This window comes from Phacochoerus africanus, chromosome 15 (assembly GCF_016906955.1).
Source record: "Phacochoerus africanus isolate WHEZ1 chromosome 15, ROS_Pafr_v1, whole genome shotgun sequence".
Taxonomy (NCBI): domain Eukaryota; kingdom Metazoa; phylum Chordata; class Mammalia; order Artiodactyla; family Suidae; genus Phacochoerus; species Phacochoerus africanus.
In genome coordinates this window covers 113,184,561-113,207,717 of record NC_062558.1, presented here as the reverse complement: position 1 = coordinate 113,207,717, position 23,157 = coordinate 113,184,561, and the positions used below count along the sequence as shown (strand labels likewise).

Below are 23,157 nucleotides of genomic sequence, written 5' to 3'. Positions count from 1 at the left end.
GCCAGGCTTTGAAATAGGCCAGATGAGCATCGGGTACGAGAGGCCGTGCTGTCTCCCCATGTTCTGAGTGGAGCCATAAGCAAGTCTCCTGACCTTTGGGAAGTTGGCCTGTAATTCCTCTCCTGGACTGCCCCCTCAGAACTGCCACTGTCGGCCTTCTCTGCCCCCCGGCTACCTTCCCAGTAGCTGCTGCTCTGAGATCCTCCTTTCTAAAGCACTTTCTAAAGCCCTCAGCATGGCAGGGAGCTAACAGCACAAAAAGAATCTGGGAGTAAGTGTAGGAATCCAGTGGTAAAAGCAGGTCTAGGACCTCCCAGGCTGCTATTCCAGTTGGCTTCATATCTTTTTGGGATTTGGGTTCCCTTCCTGAGAACCAGAGTTCTGGCTCCAACATTGAGCAGTCATGTACTAATTCAGAGAAACCACCAATGTGTTGCCATGTATAGTTGTAGTTTTTGGGGGTTTTTTTGTTTTTTTTTTTTTCCTTTTTAGGGATACACCGGTGGCATGTGGAAGTTCCTGGGCTAGGGGTTGAGTCGGAGCTGCAGCTGCTGGCCTAGACCACAGCCCCAGCAACGTGGGATCCGAGCTGGGTCTGCAACCTACGCTGCAACTTGCTGCAACGCTGGATCATTAACCCACTGAGCAAGGCCAGGGATTGAACCCACATCCTCATCAATACTAGTCAGGTTCATTTCCACTGAGCCACAATGGGAACTCCCAATATAGTTGTAGATTCTTAAGAGATCAGGGGCTGGGTCATCTCTGATCACTAGATGAATAGTTCAGCCTGAGGCATTTAGTGTTTTCCACAGTGATAAACTCCAGAGGAGCAGGAGCTGGAAGCTGATGGCAAATTGAAATTATTAAAAATTGATTTGTATGGGACAGTCTTTTTAGTGTCTTTTCTTTCTCCCTTAATCTCGGAACTCCTTTCTCAACGACGGAGTTAAGTGATGTCCCAGATGCTGGTCTCATCTGGCTAGGGAACCCCTTATAAACTCTGTTCCTGCATCTCCTGGTCCTAGTGGAAGCCAGTTCAGTTCAGAAGTTGTAGCCTCCCTTGCCTTTTGGGTGGAAGAAAGGAAGAGAGAATCCCTTTACCTCCAAATTTGGTGTTGAGGAGGCCAGCCAGCCTGTCTGGGGCCCTTCTGGATTCCTGCCAGCCTTCCCTGTAAGGTGAATATGGGTAGAGCCAGGGCATGAGGCAACAGGCAAAGCACCCCTTGCCCTCCATTTTAAAGGCCCATCTCTTGGCACATTTACATACACCTGTTCTGAGAACTCCGAACAGGAGTCCCATCCTTTCCTCGAACTCAACCCCATGCTCCTTCCATGCCCCACTGTCCCTGCCAGGTCTGTGGGGGACCCTCCAGAGTCAAGGGAGAGCCACGAGCAGGGCATTGCTCCCCAAGAAAATCCTTCCTTCAGTGGCTAGTCCCCCGCTTCTGTCTGAACTCTAACCACAATTCCTGCTGAGTTAATTGAATCAAGGGCTTGGAAATTAATCCAATTGAAGAGATTAAATGTGCTGGGGTCACTTTAGCTGAAGCTTTCTGTCTCAACAGGTCACTCCTCCAGAGGAGCCATTGGGCAGGCAGGATTACCTGGGACACTGCCACCATACTCTGCAGATGTATTAGGCTTTGCCCCCTGCAGTCCTAGGGAGCTTGTGGGCTAGGAACTCAGGAAGCATTCCAGGAAAGTTCAGACAAAAAAAAAAAAGCATCCTCAGTCATTCAGTAGCTATTCCTGAGAGCAAGAGATGGCCCAGCTCTAGGTTAGCCCCAGCTTCAGAAAAGGAGCTAATTTAAGGGGAGGGGGCTTCATAACAAGTGCACTTCTCTCTTACTCTTGCCTGCATCCCCAAGCCCCTCAGTCATTCCCCAGATCTTCTAGAAAATAGAAGGAATCCAGGACAGAGAAGGTGACAGAACAGAGCAGTAAAGTTAAAGGGGAGGGGGGAAATAAAAGAGCAAGAAAATCTTGAGAAACTGATCTGGTTCACACTTTTTTTCCTTTTCTTCCCTACGAGGGTCATTAGATTAGGGAAGAAGGCATCCTGAGAGTTAACGGGCCCAGAGACAGAGTCCAGGACTGTGTCAGGGTTGGGGTCCTTCTGAGAGAAGAGAAAATGAGCTGAGCCCGCATTAGAAGCTGGGTTGACCTTTGCATCCCAGCCCCCTTCAAGCAGGGTGTGCACTGGCGGGGGTCCCAGAGACTCGTGGTTGGGAGGAGAACGGAGGAAATAGAGGCCGACTTGAATAAGGAACAGAGGACTCAGACAAACCCGGCCCATGCTGCGGCTGGGGGAAGGAGTGCTGAGAAACAGGGGCAGGAATTCCTCATAGCGGGGCCTTTTTGGCTCTGCCCGCTCCTCCACCCCCGAGACCCGGAGCTTCAGGTTTTGGGGGTAGTGTTGCCAGAGAGCCCGTCTCCTACTCGGCACTTCTCAGCTCACCCTTTCACCGGGTGCCTCCCCGAGCTGCAAAGAGGAGGGGGCGGGGGTAGGGGGAGCCAATCCCGGCAGCGCCAAAGGGGGGAGGTGGCAGTGACAGCCGCGGGGAGGGGGCGGGAGGAGAGGCGGCTCGGCTCCCGGCTCTGCGCTCTTCTCCGCTCAGCCTCTGGCTCTGCGCTCATCTACTACCCTTGCCTCCCGCTCCTGCCCCAGGACCCCCAGGTGGGCCCCAGACCCCTGCAGATCCCCAGGCTCTCAACCCCAGTCTGGACTCTTCTGGCCTCCAGCCCCGGCAGCGTTCTACGCCGCCAGGGGGCGCCGTGTGAGCTCTCAATCCCGGCCACCCGGCGCCCCCTCCCACCGCCCAGGTGGGGACGGGAGGGGGGCGCCGGGGGCCATGCGGGGCCAGGGTCGTAAGGAGAGTTTGTCCGATTCCCGAGACCTGGACGGATCCTATGACCAGCTCACCGGTGAGTCAGTGGCTCGGGGGTCGAGGGAGGGAGGGAGTGCAGATTCCATCACCCCAGACCCTTAAGCCTCTCTGACCCCAGCCAGGCCCATACTCACACTCTGCCCCATTCCCAGGCACCCTCCCAGTTGTTCTGGGAGGTTCAAAGCCTTGGGTCCTGCATTGGGGGGGTGGGGGTGGAGGTAGAGCAGGTGGGCAGGTGGGGAGAGGCAGCAGGTGTGGGTATGTGTGACACAAGGCTAGGAGGATGTCTAGAGTGGGAGGTATTATGTGCGTGAGCGCCTGTCATTCTTTGTGTGTGTCTGTGTGTATGTGTGTGTGTGCCTCCCACAGCTGGTTGCCATGTGCCCTGGGCTTGAGTGTGATCCCATGTGGCTGTGCGGTTGTATGATCTTGTCAGATGTTTACACGAGGTTGTGTAGGTCCCTGATTGTCCTGATGAAGTTGTTTTGACCATGTATCTCTGTTCTGTGTGCAACTCTGTGCTTTGAGTGTGTGATTCTGTATGAAGTGGCATGTGACTACCTGAATGTGTCACAGCTTCACTTTATGGTGGTATGTCTCTTTGTAAGACTTTATAACTAAGAACCTCCTGGGACAAGAATGTGTTAAAATGGGTTGTGTTGTATTTTGCGATTGTGAGACTATGTGGGTTACGTCGGTGTTTGATAACTGATTGTGCACTTTCGTGTGGTGATGTCTGCAGCGGGGTCAGTGAGTGTCTCTGAAATGACTTACCGTTGCTGCCTCTTGGCTTCCTGGTGCAGAAGACGATCTTTAGTGCATGCCACTGCTTCCCCCACACATTCCACAAATAGCCAGGATAGACCCAAGGAGGCACTCTGGTGTCCATCTGCCCAGCCTGGCTCCCAGGAACAGCACCTGGCTCCCATGGGGAGGCTTTGCTCAATGCTGGGTCAGCTCTTTCCCAAAAGTATTTAGACATCATTCTTACAACCGAAGCCCCTTCAACCCCCAACAACCCTCCCAGAATTTTCACCCAAACCTAGAGGAAAACACACCCTCTTGCCTCCCCTCCAGACCCAGAGATGGAAGCTCTGCACCTAGGAGGTGACATGTGGCCTGCCCTTATAAGAATCCCCCCAAACTACTTTGCTAACCCAGGCATCCTCCCTCTCCCACACTAGGGAGGTATGTGAGACCAGTACATCTGTGCCTGTGCGTATTCCTGGGATTGGTAGGCAGATCCATGTGTTTGTGTGGGTGACTGTGTCACCTTGTGTACATTTCCATGTACGTGTGTTTCTCTCTCTCATTGTGCAGCCTGCCCAAGAACTCCAGTGGAGAATGGGAGGAGGGAAACTCTCTCCCTGGGGAGGCAAGGGGAGGCCATGACCTTTGGCCTGAGGAGAGTGAGGTTAAGACTTGGGAATGGACGGAGGAAAGTTGTAACACCTTGAAAAACTGTTTCCCTGACTCGTCCACCCTGGGGAGGTTTTAGTCCCTATGCTGAGAATCCCAGAAAGGGGAGCCCTTCCACTCAGCCAGGCCCCAGATGTGCCTCACACCTGGGTGGATTCTAAAGGTCCAGCTGAGGAGTTCCCTTCATGGCTCAGTGGTCAGCGAATCCGACTAGGAACCATGCATGAGGTTTCGGGTTTGATCCCTGGCTTTGCTCAGTGGGTTGAGGATCCGGCATTGCCGTGAGCTGTGGTGTAGGTCACAGACGTGGCTCAGATCCCAAGTTGCTGTGGCTCTGGCGCAGGCTGGGGGCTGCAGCTCCGATTCAACCCCTAGCCTGGGAACCTCCATATGCCGTGGGAGCGGCCCTAGAAAAGACAAGAAAAGACAAAAAAAGACTAAATAAATAAATAAATAAAGATCCAGCTGACTACTCTGCCTAGAACTTTGTTCTCGCCAACATAGGATCCTCCAGAGTACGAAGGGCCCCAGGGCCCTCTTTAGTACTGCGTTAATCAGTGTTTGATTCTCCTCTTTAGAGGAGTCATCCCCTCCCCACTTGGCTCTTTGAATCAGGTGAAGGTGGGGAACAATATGTATTGGAAGGTACAGAAATGGAAGTGTGAATACCAGCTCTATAAGACTTTTGCTCTTTGGGTTTTGCCTTTCTCATCTGGAAAAACCAGAAATACTACTTCCTACCTACCTGCCTCCCAAGGGAAATAGAAAGTGCAAATGTTGACAAGCACTAGGGATCATGTTCCACGGGAGCATCCTTACGGTAGATAGCTCCACGCAGGACTTGGAAAGTAGAAACAAGATTACCAGGAGCTCTCTTTTCAGGAGCTCTCTTTTCGGAAGGAGGGCTTCCTCCGAGGCACATGGAGATTCCCAGGCTAGGAGTCGAATAGGAGCTGTAGCTGCCGGCCTACACCACAGCTCACAGCAATACTGTATCCCGCTGAGTGAGGCCAGGGATTGAACCACCAACCTTATGGATCCCAGTCGGGTTCGTTAACCACTGAGCCACGAAGGGAACGCTGAAGGCTGGCTTATCATAAGGTAAGAGATAAATGGGGCTGGGAAGATAAATGGGGCTGGGAAGCTGACATTAAGGCACTGGGTGCTCAGAGACTCCACTACGGCTGAGCTGAAGCCTGAGGGGAGTGAGAGTCGTTGTCCACGGTGCTGAAGCTCGTGAAAGGAAGTGCAGCAGGGCTCTCCAAGTTTCCGAAGTTGAAACTGCCTGTGGGATTCCTGAGATTGGACGTGGGGGGTATGCTTTGGTTCCAGTCATCCTGGCCTATCTGGCTGACAGGGAGGAGCACTAAAATCATACCTCCTGGGTTGCCCCAGCTGCTTACCTTCCCACTGCCACCTCAGGCTCAATACAAATCTAGGAGAAAAAAATCTGAGCTCCAACTCGCCCCACATCTACCCCCTCCAGAGTCTTCCCTAAACTACATGACCTCTTGGCAGTGCGGCGGGCTGGGAAAAGGCAGCGACCAGCGGTGGCACTGTCCAAGGCGGAAGCAAGAAAAGGACCAGAGAAGATGAGGAGAGAGTTGGAACCTGGCTGGCCAAGGCCTGAGCTCAGATCCCAGCCGAGATCTCGAGAGTCACCTCCCTGTAGCCGTAAATATCGTTCGCGCGCCCCCGTGTGGTCTTAGAGGAGCCATGCTTGAGGAGCTCATTCTAAAGGGATGTTGCCAAATTAAGTGGCAAGTCTTCGTGGAGTTCAGAGGTGACTCTAGCCTTATAAATGTAGGGTTTTCAGGCAAAAATACGGGATCCCAGTCGGAGGAGTGGGGTCCCCTTAGGCTCTCTCAGTAGTGTGAAGACGTAAGTGGGTCCTGGAATGATTTACTTTGGGTATTACCAGATAGGAATGAGCCCAGGAAAGGAGACAGAGCCGGGACTGTAGGTAAGGGGGCTTCTACCAGCATTTGGCTGACAACGTTTATAGGAGAGTGTAACCCACCAGACCAGGACACAGGGACATAAAACAAACAGTTACGAGAAAAGGGGATTCAGCAGAGCCGGAAGACAGAGATCAGTAGGGGCACATCCTTGCCATCCCTTTGCCACCCCAATATACTGGTCAGTTCCTCCTCTTCCCTCCTACTCTCGCTCCCATTGGTCCAGGAAGTATGCAAGTGTGGGGAGTTGCCATGACAACTAGGTCCTCTTACCCCTTCACATCTCCGTGTGGAAATGGGAGGAGGAGAGGTGTGGCAGGCAGAGAAGGAGGTGAAGCAGGGCAATAAAAGATAATGTTCATTCCCTCTCCTGCTCCTATTTCAAAAGCCGTGGGAGCCCCCCCTTCCCCATCAGAAATTCAGAAGAAACGTTCCCAAAAAGGCTGTGAGGAGAGTCTGTGCTGCCCCTCCCCCGCCCCGCCCCAGGCTGGGAACTTTGCGAGCTGGTGCTTCAGCTGATGAATCCAGGGAGAGTTCCCCTTGTACGGCCAGGAGAAGGCAGAGGAGAACCGAATGGAGCTCTGTGGTCTGGAACCCTGGTCCTGTGGGTCCGGCCCTCCCGCACCGCCCACGCGGGGCCCACTCACTTGGGGGCGGAGACCAGACCGCCACGCGCCTTGGGGGCGGAGCTTGGCCACTGTGCTCACTGCTGGACCATGAACCGATGCCCCCGCAGGTGCCGGAGCCCGTTGGGGCAGGCAGCGCGATCCCTCTATCAGCTTGTGACTGGGTCACTGTCGCCAGGTATGAGGAAGGGAGGAAGGGGCTGGACCCCTCTCAAACAGTAAGAGAGGTGGGATAGGAGCCTTACAGAGGTGGAGAGAGAAAGGGACCCTCTTAGAGATGAAAGTAGGATCCCTCAAAAAAGGGGGGGGGATTAAAGGGCAAGACTCTGACAGAAGTGGAGCTTAGGATAGGATCCCTTACAGAGAAGGTGGAGTACAGAGGGATCCTCAAAGAGGAAAGGAGAGAGGGCATGGTGGTCCCTCACAATGATGGAGGAGGGAGCAGGGCTTATTGAGGGCAGAGGTGGGGGCCTCTGCAGGTGGATGTGGGGGGCAAGGCCCTTCACAAGGATAAGCGGAGGAAGCTTGCAGTGGAGCAGGGCAAAAGCAAAGCCCTTTACTAAATTGCTTGGTTTTATGGGATCTTAAGATGACTGGGGTCAGTGTCTGGGAGGGAAAAATCCTGAGGTGGGACTGGACCAACACGAACTTAGCTAGTGAGTTTATGCATGATGGGATGGATAGACTTGTATGACATCAGGTTTGTCTGTCACCGATTTGTCTGTCTCTGGGAGTCTGTATTAAGGGGGTTGTGCATCCCCAGGACTGTGCATCCCTGGGGTTACATATCCCTGGAATTCTATGGCACTAAGACTGCACGTACCTGGAGTTCTGTGCTTTAGAGTGGGGTTGGGGGTTCCTAAGCCACAGTTAGTTGTGTGGACTTCACAAGGTTATACCTTGGTGTGGGATTTGGGGAGTTTATGATATGTGGATTGGGGGTGTCATATCATGGCACTGCTCAGATTATGCACCCCTCCACTTGATTTCCTTAGAGCTGCCTGAGCAGGGCCCATAGAACCCAGCATCCCTCCCTACCTGGCCTGGTGAGACTGAAACAACCTAGCCCTGTGGCACTCTGGGATCTGTAGTTTTCTGGCTCTCTTCACAGTATCCCCTTGAGCCTCTGGAGTAGAAGCAGACCTCTCCTTACCATGTGCTCTCCAGAAAGAGGGGAGATGGGTCTGAGGCCAGAGCCATGTGTTTGGATGTCTTTTGGAGAGCATGTGTCCTCCAAGCCCCCTGCTTGGACCTGTCTCAAGTGACAGATGACTGGAACCAGGCAGAGCCAGCTCTCAATCATAGCAGGCATGACTTCCAGGCCCTAAAATAGCCCCAAGGCCTAGGGAGGTCATTAATCACCTGACGCAGCTGGGGGCTGCTCTGTCTTCTGGCCTGGCTGGGGATGGAGTGGGGATGGAGGGCTGGGAGAAGGCCTTTACTAGCTGGGTTCCTCACTGGCAGAGCAAGAGCAGACAGGAAAGTGGGGCAGTTACATAGTGTTGGATCCCCTTCATAAGGCAGAATTACTCTAGATTTGAACTTCGGGAGGTTAATGACCAAATGATAGGAGTATCTCTGGTGAGATTTGAGGGACCTAAGGGAGGTCCCCCCTAATGCTTAAAGATAGCTTTCGCTTCAGCCCTCTCTGCCTGAAGTGCCTCCATTCAGATTTCCCTCCTGGGTCAGGAGTTCCCGTTGTGGTTCAATGGGTTAAGAACCCAATTAGTATCCATGAGGATGTGGGTTTAATCCCTGGCCTTGCTCAGTGGGTTAAGTGTGGTGCCGCCACAAGCAGATGAGACTTGGATCCAGGGTTGCTGTGGCTGTGGTGTAGGCCGTCAGCTGCAGCTGCAATTGGACCCCTAGCCTGGGAACTTCCCTATGCCGCAGGTGTGGCCTTGAAAAGAAAAAAGAAAAAAAAAATTTTTTTTGACTCCTTCAGGTAGAGAGCTAAGTAGCACAGGGAAGCTTGGGGAGGATAGACCTGGGCAAGTTTCTCACAGGGCGCTGAGACTTGAGGAGGGGGAAGGGAGATCCTCAAAAACAACTTGCTCTGTCACTTCTATCAGATCCTCCCGCCAGAGGCCTGGTTCATTTAGGACTTTGAGTCCTGTGAGGCTGGGTCAAGGTCTCTGAAGGTTGAGGGTGGGGATGAGAGAGAAAGAGAAGGGGCCACAGACAGGGCACCTAGCTTCACTGTTGTCAGTCTGTCCCTCTGCATCAGTAGCAGAGAGAAGGGAGAGGTGGCTTTGCTGCCTCTTTCAATCCAAATAGTCAGGCTTGGCATTCAAGGCTCCAGGGAATCTGCTCCTCTCTGGTCTTAACACTCATAGCTCCCCTAATACAAATTAAGCTGCGATCACTCAGGATTCCTTGGTAATACCGCACATGGTGGAGAGACAGCCTGAGAGACCTGGCAGATCACTGGTTCTGATTCAAGTCTTGATATATCCTTGATCATCTCTTTATCTTGAGACAATCACTTCTCTGAGCTTCAATTCCTTCATCTGCTAAATGGATATACTACTACTAATCTGACCATCTTGGCTCTAAACACAGGAGAACTAGACTCTACCTCTCAAATCTATTATAAGGATTACATGAGATAACATGTGTAAAGTATCAAGGACACAAAATGTGCGCAATAAATGTCAGTCCCGGGAGTTCCCATCGTGGCTCAGTGGTTAACAAATCCAACTAGGAACCATGAGGTTTCGGGTTCAATCCCTGGCCTTGCTCAGTGGCTTAAGGATCCGGCATTGCCGTGAGCTGTGGTGTAGGTTGCAGATGCGGTCAGATCCCGCGTTGCTGTGGCTGTGGTGTAGGCTGGTGGCTACAGCTCTGATTAGACCCCTAGCCTGGGAACCTCCATATGCCGTGGGAAGCGGCCCTAGAAAAGGCAAAAAGACAAAAAAATAAATAAATAAATGTCCATCCCTTTGTTAAGGTGGACTGTTGACATTTTAGCCATCCTTTAAGAACCAGCTCAAACAAAACAAAACAAAAACAAACAAACAAAAACCCCTCTCTGGGTATCCCAGTTAGAAAACTTTGACTTGAACAGTTACACCCACATAGGAGGCAACAACAATTTTTTTTGAGTGAATAGATGCTGTATAGTTCTGTCAGTGGGTTGTTTCTCCCTGCCCAGGAGGGCCAGGACCCTGTTTGGTTCACCTTAGTTCCACCAGCTCAGAGCCTGGCATTCAGTTGGTATAGGTCCAGATTTTTAACACCTTTACCCTCTAGGAGCTTAGAATCTAATTGAGGAAATAGGACTGATCCAGAAAGACCTGGGTTCAAATTTGCAGTGTCTCCTCTTAGCTAAGGGACCTTGAGCAAGTTCTTTACCTCTCTGGGTCTCATTTACCTCATCAGTGAAATGGGCACAATATTATTCGCTCTGCTTACCTCATGGGATTGGTCATGAGAAGCCATAGGAATAACAGCATTTATGGAAATGCTTTCTAAATTGTTACAAGCTATAGAAATGTAGGGAGGGGAGTATCACGTTATTCATAATGGCAGCAAAGAATTATAAGCAGATACTCTGTGCTAGGAGTTATTCTAACAGTTGTCCATGTATTATTTCATTTAGGAAGGCCCAGCACCCATACGAGGTAGGAGACAGAGGCACACAGAAATTAAGAATTTGTCCAGGAGTTCCTGTCATGGTGCAGTGGTTAACGAATCCGACTAGGAACCATAAGGTTGCGGGTTTGATCCCTGCCCTTGCTCAGTTGGTTAACAATTCGGTGTTGCCATGAGCTGTGGTGTAGGTCGCAGACGCGGCTCAGATCCCTTGTTGCTGTGGCTCTGGCGTAGGCTGGAAGCTACAGCTCCGATTAGACCCCTAGCCTGGGAACCTCCATATGCCCCGGGAGCGGCCCAAGAAATGGCAAAAAGATCAAAAAAAAAAAAGAATTTGTCCAGTTAATTGCAAGGGGCAGAGCTGTGATTTGAACCCAGGGAGTCTGGCACCCTCACCCGCACTATTACCTACCATGCTACACTGCCTCCTTTTACTGTTCCCACTAAGAACATTACAGACTTAAGTGCTAAGTTTTGAGGGCCCAACAATGAGTTCAGTAGAATTTCTGGTAGCTAGGAGCCCGCTGAGGGCTGGAGGCTCTGAAGGGAAGAGAATTTAATCTGTCTCTAAAGGACAGGTAAGCACAGTAGGAAGAAGGAGAGCAGCAGGGAGGCATTCCAGGCAGAGGGGATAGCAGGAGTGAAGACACAGAGCACGGAGTTTGGGGTGTTTGGGGTACAGTGAGGAGGCCAAACTGGCTCCAAAAAAAGGTGATCTAGGAGATCCCTTTTCGGCTCAGTGGTAACAAACCCGACTAGTATCCATGAGGACACAGGTTCAATCCCTGGCTTCCCTCAATGGCATTGCGGTGGGCTGTGGTGCAGGTTGCAGTCGCACCTTGGATCCTGTGTTGCTGAAGCTGTGGTGTAGGCTGGAAGCTTCTGCTCAGATTTGACCCACAGCCCTGAGAATTTCCATATGCCTTGGGTGCGGCCCTAAAGGAGGAAAAAAAAAAAAAAGTGATCTGCTGATAAGGAAGTACGGGGAAGGGTGTTAAATGCCAGATGTGGATTTTGGAAGGTGAGAGGAAGATATGTGCTTGTTTGATCTGTAAACCTGTAACCTCCAAAGGTGTGAGAACCAAAACGGTTTGGGAGTTAACGTCTTCCTTCGGGAGGGAACAGAGAGGGGCAAGCAGAGGACCAAGCCTACCAGAGGCGTCTCCTTCTTCCCCAGTCCTTTCCACACCTTCCCCAGGAAAGTGGAAGGGTTGGTGGGAGAGGGAGGGGGTAAGATACGGTGTGAGGTGGACGCCTGACCCCCAGTGGCGGCCATGTCAAACTGCAAATGAGTGAACCTCAAAGCAGTAGGGACTAGCCCCCATCCCCACCCCACCCCACAACGGGGGCAGAAACACAGTCATCCCAGAACTGGACAAGGGGGAAGGGGTCCCTCTGGGGTTAATCCCCCTAAACTGGGCCTTCTTAGGTGGGCAAGCTAAGAAGAGGGGCAGTGATGTGGTGATTTAAAGCGCAGGCTCAGAGTCAGACTGGGCTGAAATTGAAGCTCTGACCCTTGGAGCTTTGCTTAACCTCCTTTGGTCTAGTTTCCCTTCCCTTAATGTGGGTATAACAGTACCTCCTGCATAGGTTTATTGTAAAACTTCAGGACGATAATATCCATAAGCACATGGCACATTGCCTGGCACATGGTGAGTGCCCAGGCCTTAGCCAGCTGTGGCAAGTCACCCAGAGGCTCTTGAGGGCCCCTTCCACCCCCTACACACACCACCCCACCTGGAGGAAGATGAGAAGAGGGGGGAGGGGCTCCAGGAATACACCACAGCTGAGAGGCTCCCTTGGAAGGTTCAGATTTCCTTCCCACCCTGGGTTTTGCCCTGAGCTCAGTAAAGATTGCCAAGGAGCAGGCAGGGCTTTGGCACCTGCTGGGTGCGGCCCCAGCCAGGAGGAAGTGAAGAGCACATCCCTCCCCCTCTCCCAAGAGCTTGAGTCTCTGGGTCCCAAAGGCAGCTGCAGTCCGTCCCCTCCCCAAAGGATCATGGTGAGTCGAAGTGGCCTTTTTCCTGCCCATGCTATTGGTCCTAATCCTCTCTCCCTTGGGCCTCAGTTTCCCTGCCTGTCGCCTGTGGGAAGAGAGTGCTCACAGTCCCGCAGTCTCCATGGCAACCACGATCAATGTCAGTGGTGTCCTCCTGACTGGAGAGGTCACTGCCTTCTCCCCTCTTATATTCTCATACAGTCTCATGCAGATACAATTACACAAACACCGTAGAGGCATACTCCTGCTTATAGGACACATCCATACTGTCAAACCTCAGACCCACAACCCTGCTAAAATACAGACACCTCACACCACATACACACTCAGAAATACTCCAATACACTCTCACACGCCCACATATCACAGACACCCATGTATACCAGACACACTTAAGAGACAGGTGCACAATCATGCGTAAACACCCACCCAAGGAGAGGTACACCTATTCTCCACACAAATGCAGGAATATACACACCAGAAAACACCCAGACACCCAGAGCATATTACTTATGCTTGTGCAGCTTCTAATTTCTCTCTCTCTCTCTCTCACACACACACTGCCCTTCCCCTCTCCCTCTACCCCCCCCCCTCCCTTAGGCACAGAGTAGCCACAGGGTGTCTGGGGGAAGCTACCCTCAGGGACAAGGCAGCTCACTGCCCCCCTCCTCTGGCCTGTCCTGGCCCATATCCTTTACACTAAAGGCTCCTGAGGTGATACCAATCCATAGTCTGAAGTGGCCCCGGGAAGAGGAAGAGGCTGTGGCCAGGAGGCGTGTGGGGAGGCGGGGTGGAGGGGGAGAGGGAGGAGATCCGGGGAGGGAGAGGGGGAGGGAGGCTGCGGGCGGTCCGACTCGAGCTGGGGAGCCTGGGGGAGGTGGTGTGAGGAGGGCGGGCCCACCTCTGCCTGTGGGGCCATGCCCCCGGCTCACCATGAACCTGGAGGGGCTGGAGATGGTTGCTGTGCTCGTGGTCCTTGCTCTGTTTGTCAAAGTCCTGGAGCAGTTTGGCCTCTTTGAGCCTGTCTCCTTGGAAGGTAACCCAGGTGTCTGGGCCTGTCTGGTCTGCTGGCTAGAGGGACAGTGGCCTGCAGGGTTGGGGCGGGGGCTGCAGGGGTGAGCAGGTTAGTGATGGGATGGGCATCTGGGGGAGAGGAGGAGGGAGTCTGGGGAGCAGCCAGGGCATCTGGGACAGGTAAAGAGAGGGAGACTCGAGGAGTGGATCTGGGAGAGACAAGGAGGGAATCTGGGGCACTGGGTGTCTAAGGGAGGTGGAGAGGGGACCAGGAGGCAGGGAGGTGATGAAGGTACAGTGTGGAGGGACTGGGGGCTGGAGGGTGAGGGGAATCTGGGGGAATTGAGGAGGAGCCTGGAGACAGGCAGGAGTATCTGGAATAGAGGAAGAAGTTTCCAAGGATCCTGAGATGACACCAGACTTATGGGGAGTCCCTTTTGGGGCCAGGGACCCACAGTGGCTCTGAAGATATGTGTGACTCTTGACACCTCCATCCTTGTAGTTGTGGGTTACAGAATGTGTGGGTTACTCAGTGTGTGAGAGATATGGGGGTATGGCTGTGTATTCATGTGTGGGAGAAAGGACAAAATGTGTGACTCTTTGAACCTGTATATATGACAGGTGCAACAGATTTAATGTGTCTGAGTGACAGGATGTGTAGCTTTGTGAGACGGTAGAGGTGACTGTGCCTGAGGGACATGGAGTGTGTGGCTGAGCCTCTTTGGGTATCTGATGGTGTGTGTGGCTGTTCCCAGAGTTCCCTGAGGAGGTACCAGCTCCATACCCGAGGCTAAGGATGGGATGGGTTCTGGAAGGACAGGAGTGGGGACATGGCGAATGAGACATTTATAGACCAACTCTGGCAGGAGTGTTGAGAGATGGATCAGATCAGGGACCCTGCTTCCCAGGCCGCCTTGCTTCCCACAGCTAGGGCAGAATAAGCTCCAGGGCCTAGACACTGGGAGTAGGAAATTAATTCTCCACCCCACCCCAAAGTCAGGTGGAAGTGGAGAGGGGAACATGTTGTGCTTCCCCCAGGGAAGTTTGGCCTCTCCCTCTTCTTCATACTAAGAACTATGCAGCTCCATAGCACGGCTGTCCCCCAGTTCCACCGGGGACAGGAAAACAAGCAAGAACTATGGTAATAGGGCTGCAGGGTAGACACCGGGAGAACTGAAAAGATGTGAAAGGAGCTGGGAACAGAGGAAGGTCCATGAATTGCCTGCTCTAGGGTTCAGTAAGAGCAGAAAACACCTAGCCTCCCCTCCATCTTCTGATGCATTTATTGGGGTGGGGTGGGGAGCAGGGATTGGTCCTGGATGGATTGGGATTCATCCAGCTCCGAAAAGATGAAGTCAGTTGGGCTCGCACTTGCCATCCCCTTTAGACTATTTAGTGGGAAGGAGGGGTCATCCAGGAACCCCGGACATCCTATCTGAAAGAGAAAGCCACCCCATGTTCTCTTTACAGCTTCAGAGGAGCCTAGAGAAGACTGAATCCTGAGAGCATGCAGGGGACCAGAAATGGGGGATGTGTGAAGAAGGGGAGGTTGGGAGAGGCGGGGGAGCCAGCCCCCAGTCCAGCGGCTGCTATACCCCCGGAGGCCCCAGGCGCAATCTGGCTTCGGGAAACCAGAGTCCCGGCTAATGGAGCCCTGGGCCAGGGGCCAGGCCACCATCGATCTCCCACCCAGTTCACTGCCTCCCTCCCCACCTCTCCATCGCTCCTGGGGAGAGAGGACAAGTGGGAGGGAGAGGAGGTTTTGACTTCAGGCAGTTTCCTCCGGAGCAGAGCCTCTTCCTCAGGGTGGAGCCTCGCAAGGGAGGCGATGCCTGTGAGGGAGCTGGGATGCCAGCCGACAACTAAACAAAACTGGACCCTTTTAAGAAGGGACCGAGGCCAACTTCAGTCAGTTTGCCAGGTCCATTGAGCTCTGACCCTGGAGATGGGTGCAGCCAGGAGACAGAAAGATACACAAGAGAGGGTCTCTCGGGGATACAATTAGCATATAAATAAGGGGAAGAGAGGGGAACTGTGATGCCCTGGTCCCACATTACAAAATCCTCATCTCTCGGAGTTCCCTATGTGGCTCAGTGGAAACGAATCCAACTAGTATCCATGAGGATGCGGGTTTGATTCCTGGTCTTGCTCAGTAGGTCAGGGGATCTGGCGTTGCCATGAGCTGTAGTGTAGGTTGTGGATGTGGCTTGGATCTCGTGTTACTGTGGCTGTGGTGTAGGCCGGCAGCTACAGCTCCAATTTGACCCCTTGCCTGGGAACCTCCATATGTGGCAGGCGTGGTCCTAAAAAGCAAAATAAATTAAATAAATAAATAAAGACACACACACACACACACACACACACAATACTCATCTCCAAGGTCTGTCATCATTTTACCTTCAAAGAGTAAGCCATACTGGAAAGGACTAGGATGGGACACAATTGTAGGGTGGATGGGTTAGCTGAGGAACTCTGTTCCACTGGCAGGAACATTCTAGGTGTCTTGGAACGGGGGGTTATAGGAAAGAAAGGTGGGTGTACCCAGGGCAAATGCAGGTTCTGTGAGTGAGGTGCGGTTTTAGGTATCTGGGTACCACAGGCACTTAGGTCACGATATGATGGGCATGTGTTGTGGAGACCTTGATATTTCATGATGACCACACTGTGACCTAATGTCCCAGGGTCATTTCATGTCCTTGTGTGGTTTGGTCATGCTGTATGTAAGATGGCCTGTACGGGTGCATTTACACATGTGTCATGTTTTTTCTAGGTCGGTCACATGTGTATATGTATGTGTGAAGGAGCACTGGGTCAAAGTGTACGTATCTGTGTTTGTGTGCGTGTGTTGGGAGGCCACTAGGTATGAGTGAAGTGCTGGGGATCAAGCTATCCCTGCATGGCATCTCTAACTCTGTGATTTATTGTTCTGTATGTTGCTATACACACTTGTCACTGTATGTGTGTGTGAGAGAGAGCTGTTCCTACCCAGGCAGTCCTTGGGTTGGACATCACCCTCAGAGGTCAGCTATAGCCCTGAAGCCAAGAGCACTGGGTCAGCAAAGACAGAACAGTGCTCCCCGTGCCACCTCACTATCCCTGGTTGTGTCCCCATTATAGGGTGGCCTGAGCCACCTTCGTTCCATGCCTGTGAAGCCCACTGGACTCCCCCAGCTGGTCCCAGCTACCCTGGCCATTGCCCGCCCCCATCTTCCCCCAACACCTGCCCCCAGCTGGGGTTGATTTGTGATGGTGGGGAGGGTACAGGGAACGGAGGGACAGTGGGGTTAATGTACCTTCCTGGGGTCTTCTCTCTCTCTAGGCCACCCTCCAGGGCCCACTAAAAAAGCGCTGAAGCAGCGGTTCCTCAAGCTGCTGCCTTGCTGCGGGCCCCAAGCCCTGCCCTCAGTCAGTGAAAGCAAGTGCCTCTCCTGTGCTTCGGGGGTGGGGCCCGTATGTGTGGAGGTGTGACCAGTGTGAGGGGATCCGGCCTGCGTGAGTGTGTGTGGGCGTGACCAGTGTAGGGGGATGGGGCAGGGGCCCCGGCTGGCCAGAGTGTGAGGGGTGGAGCTACAGAGTGCAGTGTGCAGAGTGTGTAGGCGTGGTCTGTTTGGAGGCGGTGCCTGAACCAGCGGGTCTGTAAAATGGGCGGGATCTGGGTGTTTGGGAGCGCTCAGTGCGGCAGGCTGAGGCCGCCCTGCCTGAGTGAGTGTGCCCATTGTGGCAGGGGCGGGACCAGGCAGCTGTGAGGGTCTGTGCGTGGATTAGCTGGGCGGGGTTAGGGTCTAGCCACCCTCCTCGCTCCTGGGCATGTTTTTCGGGCCTTGAGATATTAGGTCTTCAGTGCTTTGACTAGATGGATTCAAGTGTAAGGATGGAGCCCGCCTTCCTCCAGATGCCAGGATGCGTTTTCTAGTCCCAGCCTGGTCCCCAGTTGAATGACCTCGCTTTGTAGGTCTCAGTTTCCTCATCTGGGCCTTGCCCGCCTCACAGAATCGTACTGCATTTTGCAAGCTGTAAAGGCTCGGTCTGTAGTCATTTGAGAGTGTCATTGTGTCTGATTCCGCTGGGTCCCACTTGGGGGTAGATTCGGAAAAGAACAGGTGTGATGTGCATGGGGTCCGACACTCACGTGTGTCTGTGCTCATTTGTTACGTGTGCCTTTGCGCGCGCGGGGCTGGGTGTGTGCACTGTAACACGCAGGTCTGTGAGAATTGCTGTGAGTGTGAGGGGCGAGGTGTGTGCAGTCGGCCGGGTCTTCCGCTTTCTCGGTGACAGTTCGCTCCCTTCAGCATTAGCCGCCCCAGCCTCCCTCCGCCCCCACAGACCCCGCCCGCTGGACCCAGGTGACTTACTCTCCTGGTGGGGGCGGGGCGGGGGACTTCGGGAGCCTGGGGTGGGGACCGCTTGCCTGGGGACTGGATGTTGGGCACTGGGGGCGGGGCTGAGATGGGGACAGGGGTGGGGGCCTCCTCTAAGTCTTAGGAGGGGTGTGGTAAGAGTGGGGTATGGATGGGGCTTGGCTGGAGCTGGGAGGAGCATGGCTCAGGCATGGCTGGGATAAGCTGGGCTTGGCTGGAAGGAAGGATCTGGTGTCCACATGAGTGAAGATGGGTGGACCTAAGTTGGGAAGGGAAGAAGGGAAGGCCCCCTGGGATGCTCAGAAGCCTCCTCTCCAACCCAATTTTCCTACTCCTGTCTTTCTGGAAGGAAGACAGGGCTGGGGGCCTTCCCCTCCAACCAGGGGTCAAGGGCCCAGGGGCCAGCGCCGATTCAGACTTGGGCTGGACCCGCTGACATACTTCGAAGCTGACCGGCGTCTTTTCTCCTTGCCTTGATGTCCTTGGCTCTGGGTCCAGGGAACTAGCAGGCTGGTCTCCTGCATGGGAGATGGGGTGGGGGGGAATGGTTCAGCGGATTTTGAAGAGGGCTCACAGGGGACAGGCCTGAGGCCCGGCTGTGCCCCCCAACCACCCCCACCCCGCAGACAGCGTGGAGGATGAGTTTGAACTGTCCACTGTGTGTCACCGGCCTGAGGGTCTGGAGCAGCTGCAGGAGCAAACCAAGTTCACACGCAAGGAATTGCAAGTCCTATACCGGGGCTTCAAAAACGTGAGTGCAAAGCGGAGCCAAACTGGGGCGGGACGAGGCCTATCCAGGACTTTTCTGAAAGGTTGGCCTGAACTCTTTGGGGAGTGAAAAGAGGAGGAGGAGAAGGGATAGCTCCCCTTCCCCCACAGACCTAGTGGGGGTCTGGCCAGAGGGATAGGGGTTCTGGCCGGTGTGAGAAGGGGCAGAGCCTGTGGACTAGCCTGTCAGTTCTGTGTTTTTATTTTGTGTGCTGGGAAGAAGTCTTACCTCCAGGAGAGGAGCTACATGGTGAGTCCCCTGGAGAAGAGAAGAGCCCCTCTCTCTGGGTGTCTCTGGACACAGAGGGTAGGGTGAGGGGCGGTGAGTGGAAAGGGGTTTTGTCTCTTCCTTCAGCTGGTTTCCTTCCCCACCCCACATCCAGGAGTGTCCCAGTGGAATTGTCAATGAGGAGAACTTCAAGCAGATTTACTCCCAATTCTTTCCTCAAGGAGGTGAGGGGATGAGTCCCAAGAGGAGGCAGTTGTCCGTCTCTAAGCTGAGTGGGGGAGAGGGTTCTGGAGGGGCTAGAAATGCTAAGCGGATGGGGTTTGAAGAGCCCCGGGGAGGTAGGGAGGTAGGAAGTCCTCTTCTGGAAGCCCGGCTTACTCAGCCACGTTTATCCTACAGACTCCAGCACATATGCCACTTTTCTCTTCAATGCCTTTGACACCAACCACGATGGCTCCGTCAGTTTTGAGGTGAGCTGGACAAGGTGGGCCAGGAAGGCCTGTTTCCTGAGGCTTCAGGGCCAGGCCAGACTCATAGAGAGAGTTGGGTGCAGGGTACCGGAAGACTCATTTTCCCCCTGCCTTCTTCCTAGGACTTTGTGGCTGGTCTGTCGGTGATTCTTCGGGGAACCACAGATGATAGGCTGAACTGGGCCTTCAACTTGTATGACCTCAACAAGGACGGCTGCATCACCAAGGAGGTGCGAAGCCACTGAAGGGCTGGAGGGGCCGTATGTGTGGGAGGAGTTGCCGAGGGCCCATGAGAGGAAAATGCCCCCCACAGAAGCATCCCCAGCAGGCCTAGGCCTTCTCCTTTGGAGGTCAGAGGCTCTGAGGAGGGATCCTCCTCTCTCCTGGCCTAACAGGAAATGCTCGACATCATGAAGTCCATCTATGACATGATGGGCAAGTACACGTATCCTGCACTCCGGGAGGAGGCCCCGAGGGAACATGTGGAGAGCTTCTTCCAGGTGCCTGGGACTGGGTCGGCTGGGTTTGGGAGGGAGGGGAAGGAGGTCCCAGCAGGGAACTTACCCGAGTTCTGCTTGCCTCTCTCCCGTCATCTCTCCTGTTTCCCTACTGACGACCTTTTTGCAGAAGATGGACAGAAACAAGGATGGTGTGGTGACTATTGAGGAATTCATTGAGTCTTGTCAAAAGGTACAGGACCCTGCCCGCCACAGTTCCCTGCTCTGGACTCAGGGCCTGATTCAGTGACATAGGAGCAGACTCCTTTGGGCAGAGTTCCATCTCCCGAACGCACCCCCCACATATGAATCCTATTTCTTTGTAACTTGGGGAGGCCTGTCCCTCCCTCACCTCACTGCCTCTTTCTGTCTCCAAACGTCCCCTTTTCCGACTCAGTGTCCTTTTCCTTTTCTCTGATCATTTCTTTTTCTTTCTCTCCCATCTGCCTCTCTTCCACCATGGCTACAGGACGAGAACATCATGAGGTCCATGCAGCTCTTTGATAATGTCATCTAGCTCCCCAGGAGCGGGGCTCAGTTGTCCTGGGGGGACCATGGTCTAGCCCTAGTCCAGGTGGATCTCACGCTTCTCTTCCCAGGTCTGTCCTCATCCTAGCCCTACCCTGGGGGCTGTCGGAATCCAAGAGCCTGGGGATTCAATGGTCCAGATTGCTGGAGCTGAGGGGGCCCGGGAGTGGGCAGAGTGTATCTGTGGGATGTCCCTCTCAGCAGTGCCCCTTTCCTGCCTGAAACTCAGTGCTGAGGGTGCACCTGCTATGGGAATGGAGTGGTCCTCCCCTTCCTACCCCCACTGGAGAAACCACAACACTAGACGAAATGTCTCCTGCTATGGTGCTTCCCCATCCCTGATCTCATAAACATTTCCCCTAAGACTCCCTTATCAGAACGGCTCTTCTGTCTTTGGCACAGACTGGGCTTTCAACCAGGGCCTTTGAGAGCCCCGTAGGAGGCGGACAAGAATGCAGAGGGAGTACTCTTGGGCCTGAGCCAGGGGTGGCTGGGATAGAGAGTATAAAGGCCCTGGGATGGTCCTTGAGAACATGCCACCCTGTAGCGCTGAGCTCTTCAGGTCTGCTACCAAGCCATTAGAACGTGGGTTTGGGGATGCTTCAGAAGGCCTTGGTTCCTTGGAAATACCCCCAGAAAATTTTCCTACACACCTCAGTATCCCAGGAGAGTCTGGGATCCTGGTGTTTGGCTCCCCCCTGGAATTCCTTCCTCTTCTTCCTTCCTGTTGGTATGCTGAGGTGGTGGTGGCAGCAGCAGGGGGGAAGAGGGGTGGGAGCTGTCCTGGCTAATACCTGCCAAAGTTTTAGCCTACCCTGTCTGGTGGCTACAAGTTTTCAGTTGCCATGTCCTCTAGACTTGGAGGAATGGAATATGTCAGGGACCACCCAGTGGATGCCTAAGAAGAGAAAGGCAGGAAGGAGGTAGGCGAAGTATTTGAACCCAGTGTGGGGGCATTTATTAGAATCTTTGATCTACCCAGGCTCTATTCCTGCCCCCCACATAGCCTCCTCACTTCCCACCTAGTCTCCTCTTGCTCTGTCCAATCTACCCAGAGTTGCCCTCGAGCACACCTTGAAGGCAGGGACCATAGGGCCCGGGTCCCACCTCACCGTCAGCACCCCTGCCATGCTGCCACCCCTTAATATATCTGCTTGTCCCATTTAGCTCACTCTCCCAGTCAGCTGTGATCTGAGGGGGGGGGGCACCCTCAGAGAGCCCCCTTTCCCATCAGAACACTATTGACTGCTTTGCATTTTTGGTTCCTCTGTATATTTTGTAATTAAGAAATACACCAGATCCAATAAAACACAATGGCTATGCACAGGCTGCTGTCTCTGCCTTTTTGTCCCTCCTTCCCCAGTCATAACTCATCACCCCTAATTCATATACCTGCAGCCCTTTAGATGCCAAAGAAAATGCTTCCTTGACCATAGTATGGCAACCATTGGCAGGAGACCAAGACAGAGGTTCTGGAAGGGTTGGAAACGTCTTGGACCTCAATGAGGCCCCTGAATCTCCTTCCCACATCCTTAGAGGAGACAAGGAAGAGACAGGATATTGATATCCTGAAGACTATGCCAAGTCACCTGTCTTTGGCTAGATATTCTTACAAGTCAAATCAAGAATTTCTAATATACGGTTAATTTCAAAGTGCTTTCTTTGGCTTCTAATGAAAGTTCCTTTGTGCAAATATCCCAACCTTGCCTCCAGTACGGACATACATTTGTGTTCATACTCTAGCCAAGAATGATGGGGGAGCAGATGGAGTGGACCCAGGGCAGGTCACCATGGAACAGGTGACACAAAGGATAACAGAATTCATGTGCGGGGTGGGAACTTTTTTTGTTCTGTTGCTGGAGTGGGGCTACCAATGGTAAGTTCCTCCCATCCTTTTTCTAGGGCACCATTATGTGGTGACTAAGCTTCATCCATAGAAGGGATATCAGGCCTTCTCTTCCAACACTGTACACACTGACAAGGTCAAGAACAGGGTATGGGGTCCCAGAAACAAAAACTTACTTCTAGAGTCTATCATTGCATCTAGGTTTGCTGCCCACATCATCACACAACTACCTACTCCTTAGGTCCTTGGGTTTCTTTGAGTTACAACTCCTCTCAAGGATCTAATGAAAGTTATGGGCCCAGTGTACAGAAGGAAAAAAATACACTTTTCCATGTATTTTTTATGTCCCCGAAGCCCATCCATGGGCCCTAGGTTAAGAACCTATAATCTAGTTTACTGCTCAACCTTCCAGAAGAGGAAAACAGGCCCAAAGAGGGGAGAGGACTTTTCAAGGTCACTCAGTGAGTTTATAGGAGAATTGAGACTAGACTCCGTTCCCCAAGTCTCTGTTCAGGGTGGCCTTGGAGCACAGTAAAGGTGCCTGTGTGAAAGATGGATGCTGGCTACAGCTCTGATTCGACCCCTAGCCTGGGAACTTCCATATGCCTCGGGTGAAGCCCTAAAAAGACAAAAAAATAAAGAAAAGAAAAAAGGAAGATGGATGCTGGAGTTCCCATTGTGACTTAGCAGGTTAAGAACCCAACTAGTACTCATGAGGATGTGTGTTCAATCCCTAGCCTTACTCAGTGGGGTGAGGATCTGGTGTTGCCATGAGTTGCATTGTAGGTCACAGATGAAGCTCGGATCTAGTGTTGCTGTGGCTGTGGTGTAGGCTGGCAGGTGAAGCTCAGATTTAACCCCTAGCCCGGGAACTTCCATATGCTGCTGGTGCAGCCCTGAAAAGAAAGAAAGAGAAAAAAAAGAAAGAGAGAGGGAGAGAAAGAAAGGAAGGAAGGGAGA

The 23,157-nt window shown here is 53.1% G+C and overlaps 1 protein-coding gene across 6 annotated transcripts; it reads left to right on the top strand.

Annotated features, from left to right (window-relative positions):
- The first annotated feature begins 2,561 nt into the window (after positions 1 to 2,561).
- KCNIP2 (potassium voltage-gated channel interacting protein 2) lies at positions 2,562 to 21,675 on the top strand. 6 transcript variants are annotated; one of them, XM_047761304.1, is made up of 10 exons: positions 2,562 to 2,928; positions 16,821 to 16,916; positions 17,791 to 17,844; positions 18,486 to 18,610; positions 19,011 to 19,080; positions 19,256 to 19,326; positions 19,449 to 19,556; positions 19,722 to 19,826; positions 19,954 to 20,016; positions 20,293 to 21,675. In XM_047761304.1, exons 1-10 carry the CDS (start codon positions 2,856 to 2,858, stop codon positions 20,338 to 20,340), a joined length of 813 nt encoding a protein of 270 aa, XP_047617260.1. In that variant the 5' UTR covers positions 2,562 to 2,855; the 3' UTR covers positions 20,341 to 21,675. The 6 variants fall into 6 exon arrangements, with proteins under 6 accessions (XP_047617260.1, XP_047617264.1, XP_047617261.1 ...); XM_047761308.1 differs by having other exon boundaries at positions 17,746 to 17,844; XM_047761305.1 differs by lacking the exon at positions 17,791 to 17,844.
- Positions 21,676 to 23,157: the final 1,482 nt, after the last annotated feature.

What these genes read in the sequence shown, in the direction of transcription:
- KCNIP2 (XM_047761303.1), top strand. Translation starts at nt 6,787, where the DNA reads ATGAATCCAGGGAGAGTTCCCCTTGTACGGCCAGGAGAAGGCAGAGGA. An exon ending in TATACCGGGGCTTCAAAAAC is followed by an intron (nt 18,611 to 19,010) that starts GTGAGTGCAAAG and finishes CCCCACATCCAG; the next exon opens with GAGTGTCCCAGTGGAATTGT. An exon ending in ATGGCTCCGTCAGTTTTGAG is followed by an intron (nt 19,327 to 19,448) that starts GTGAGCTGGACA and finishes CCTTCTTCCTAG; the next exon opens with GACTTTGTGGCTGGTCTGTC.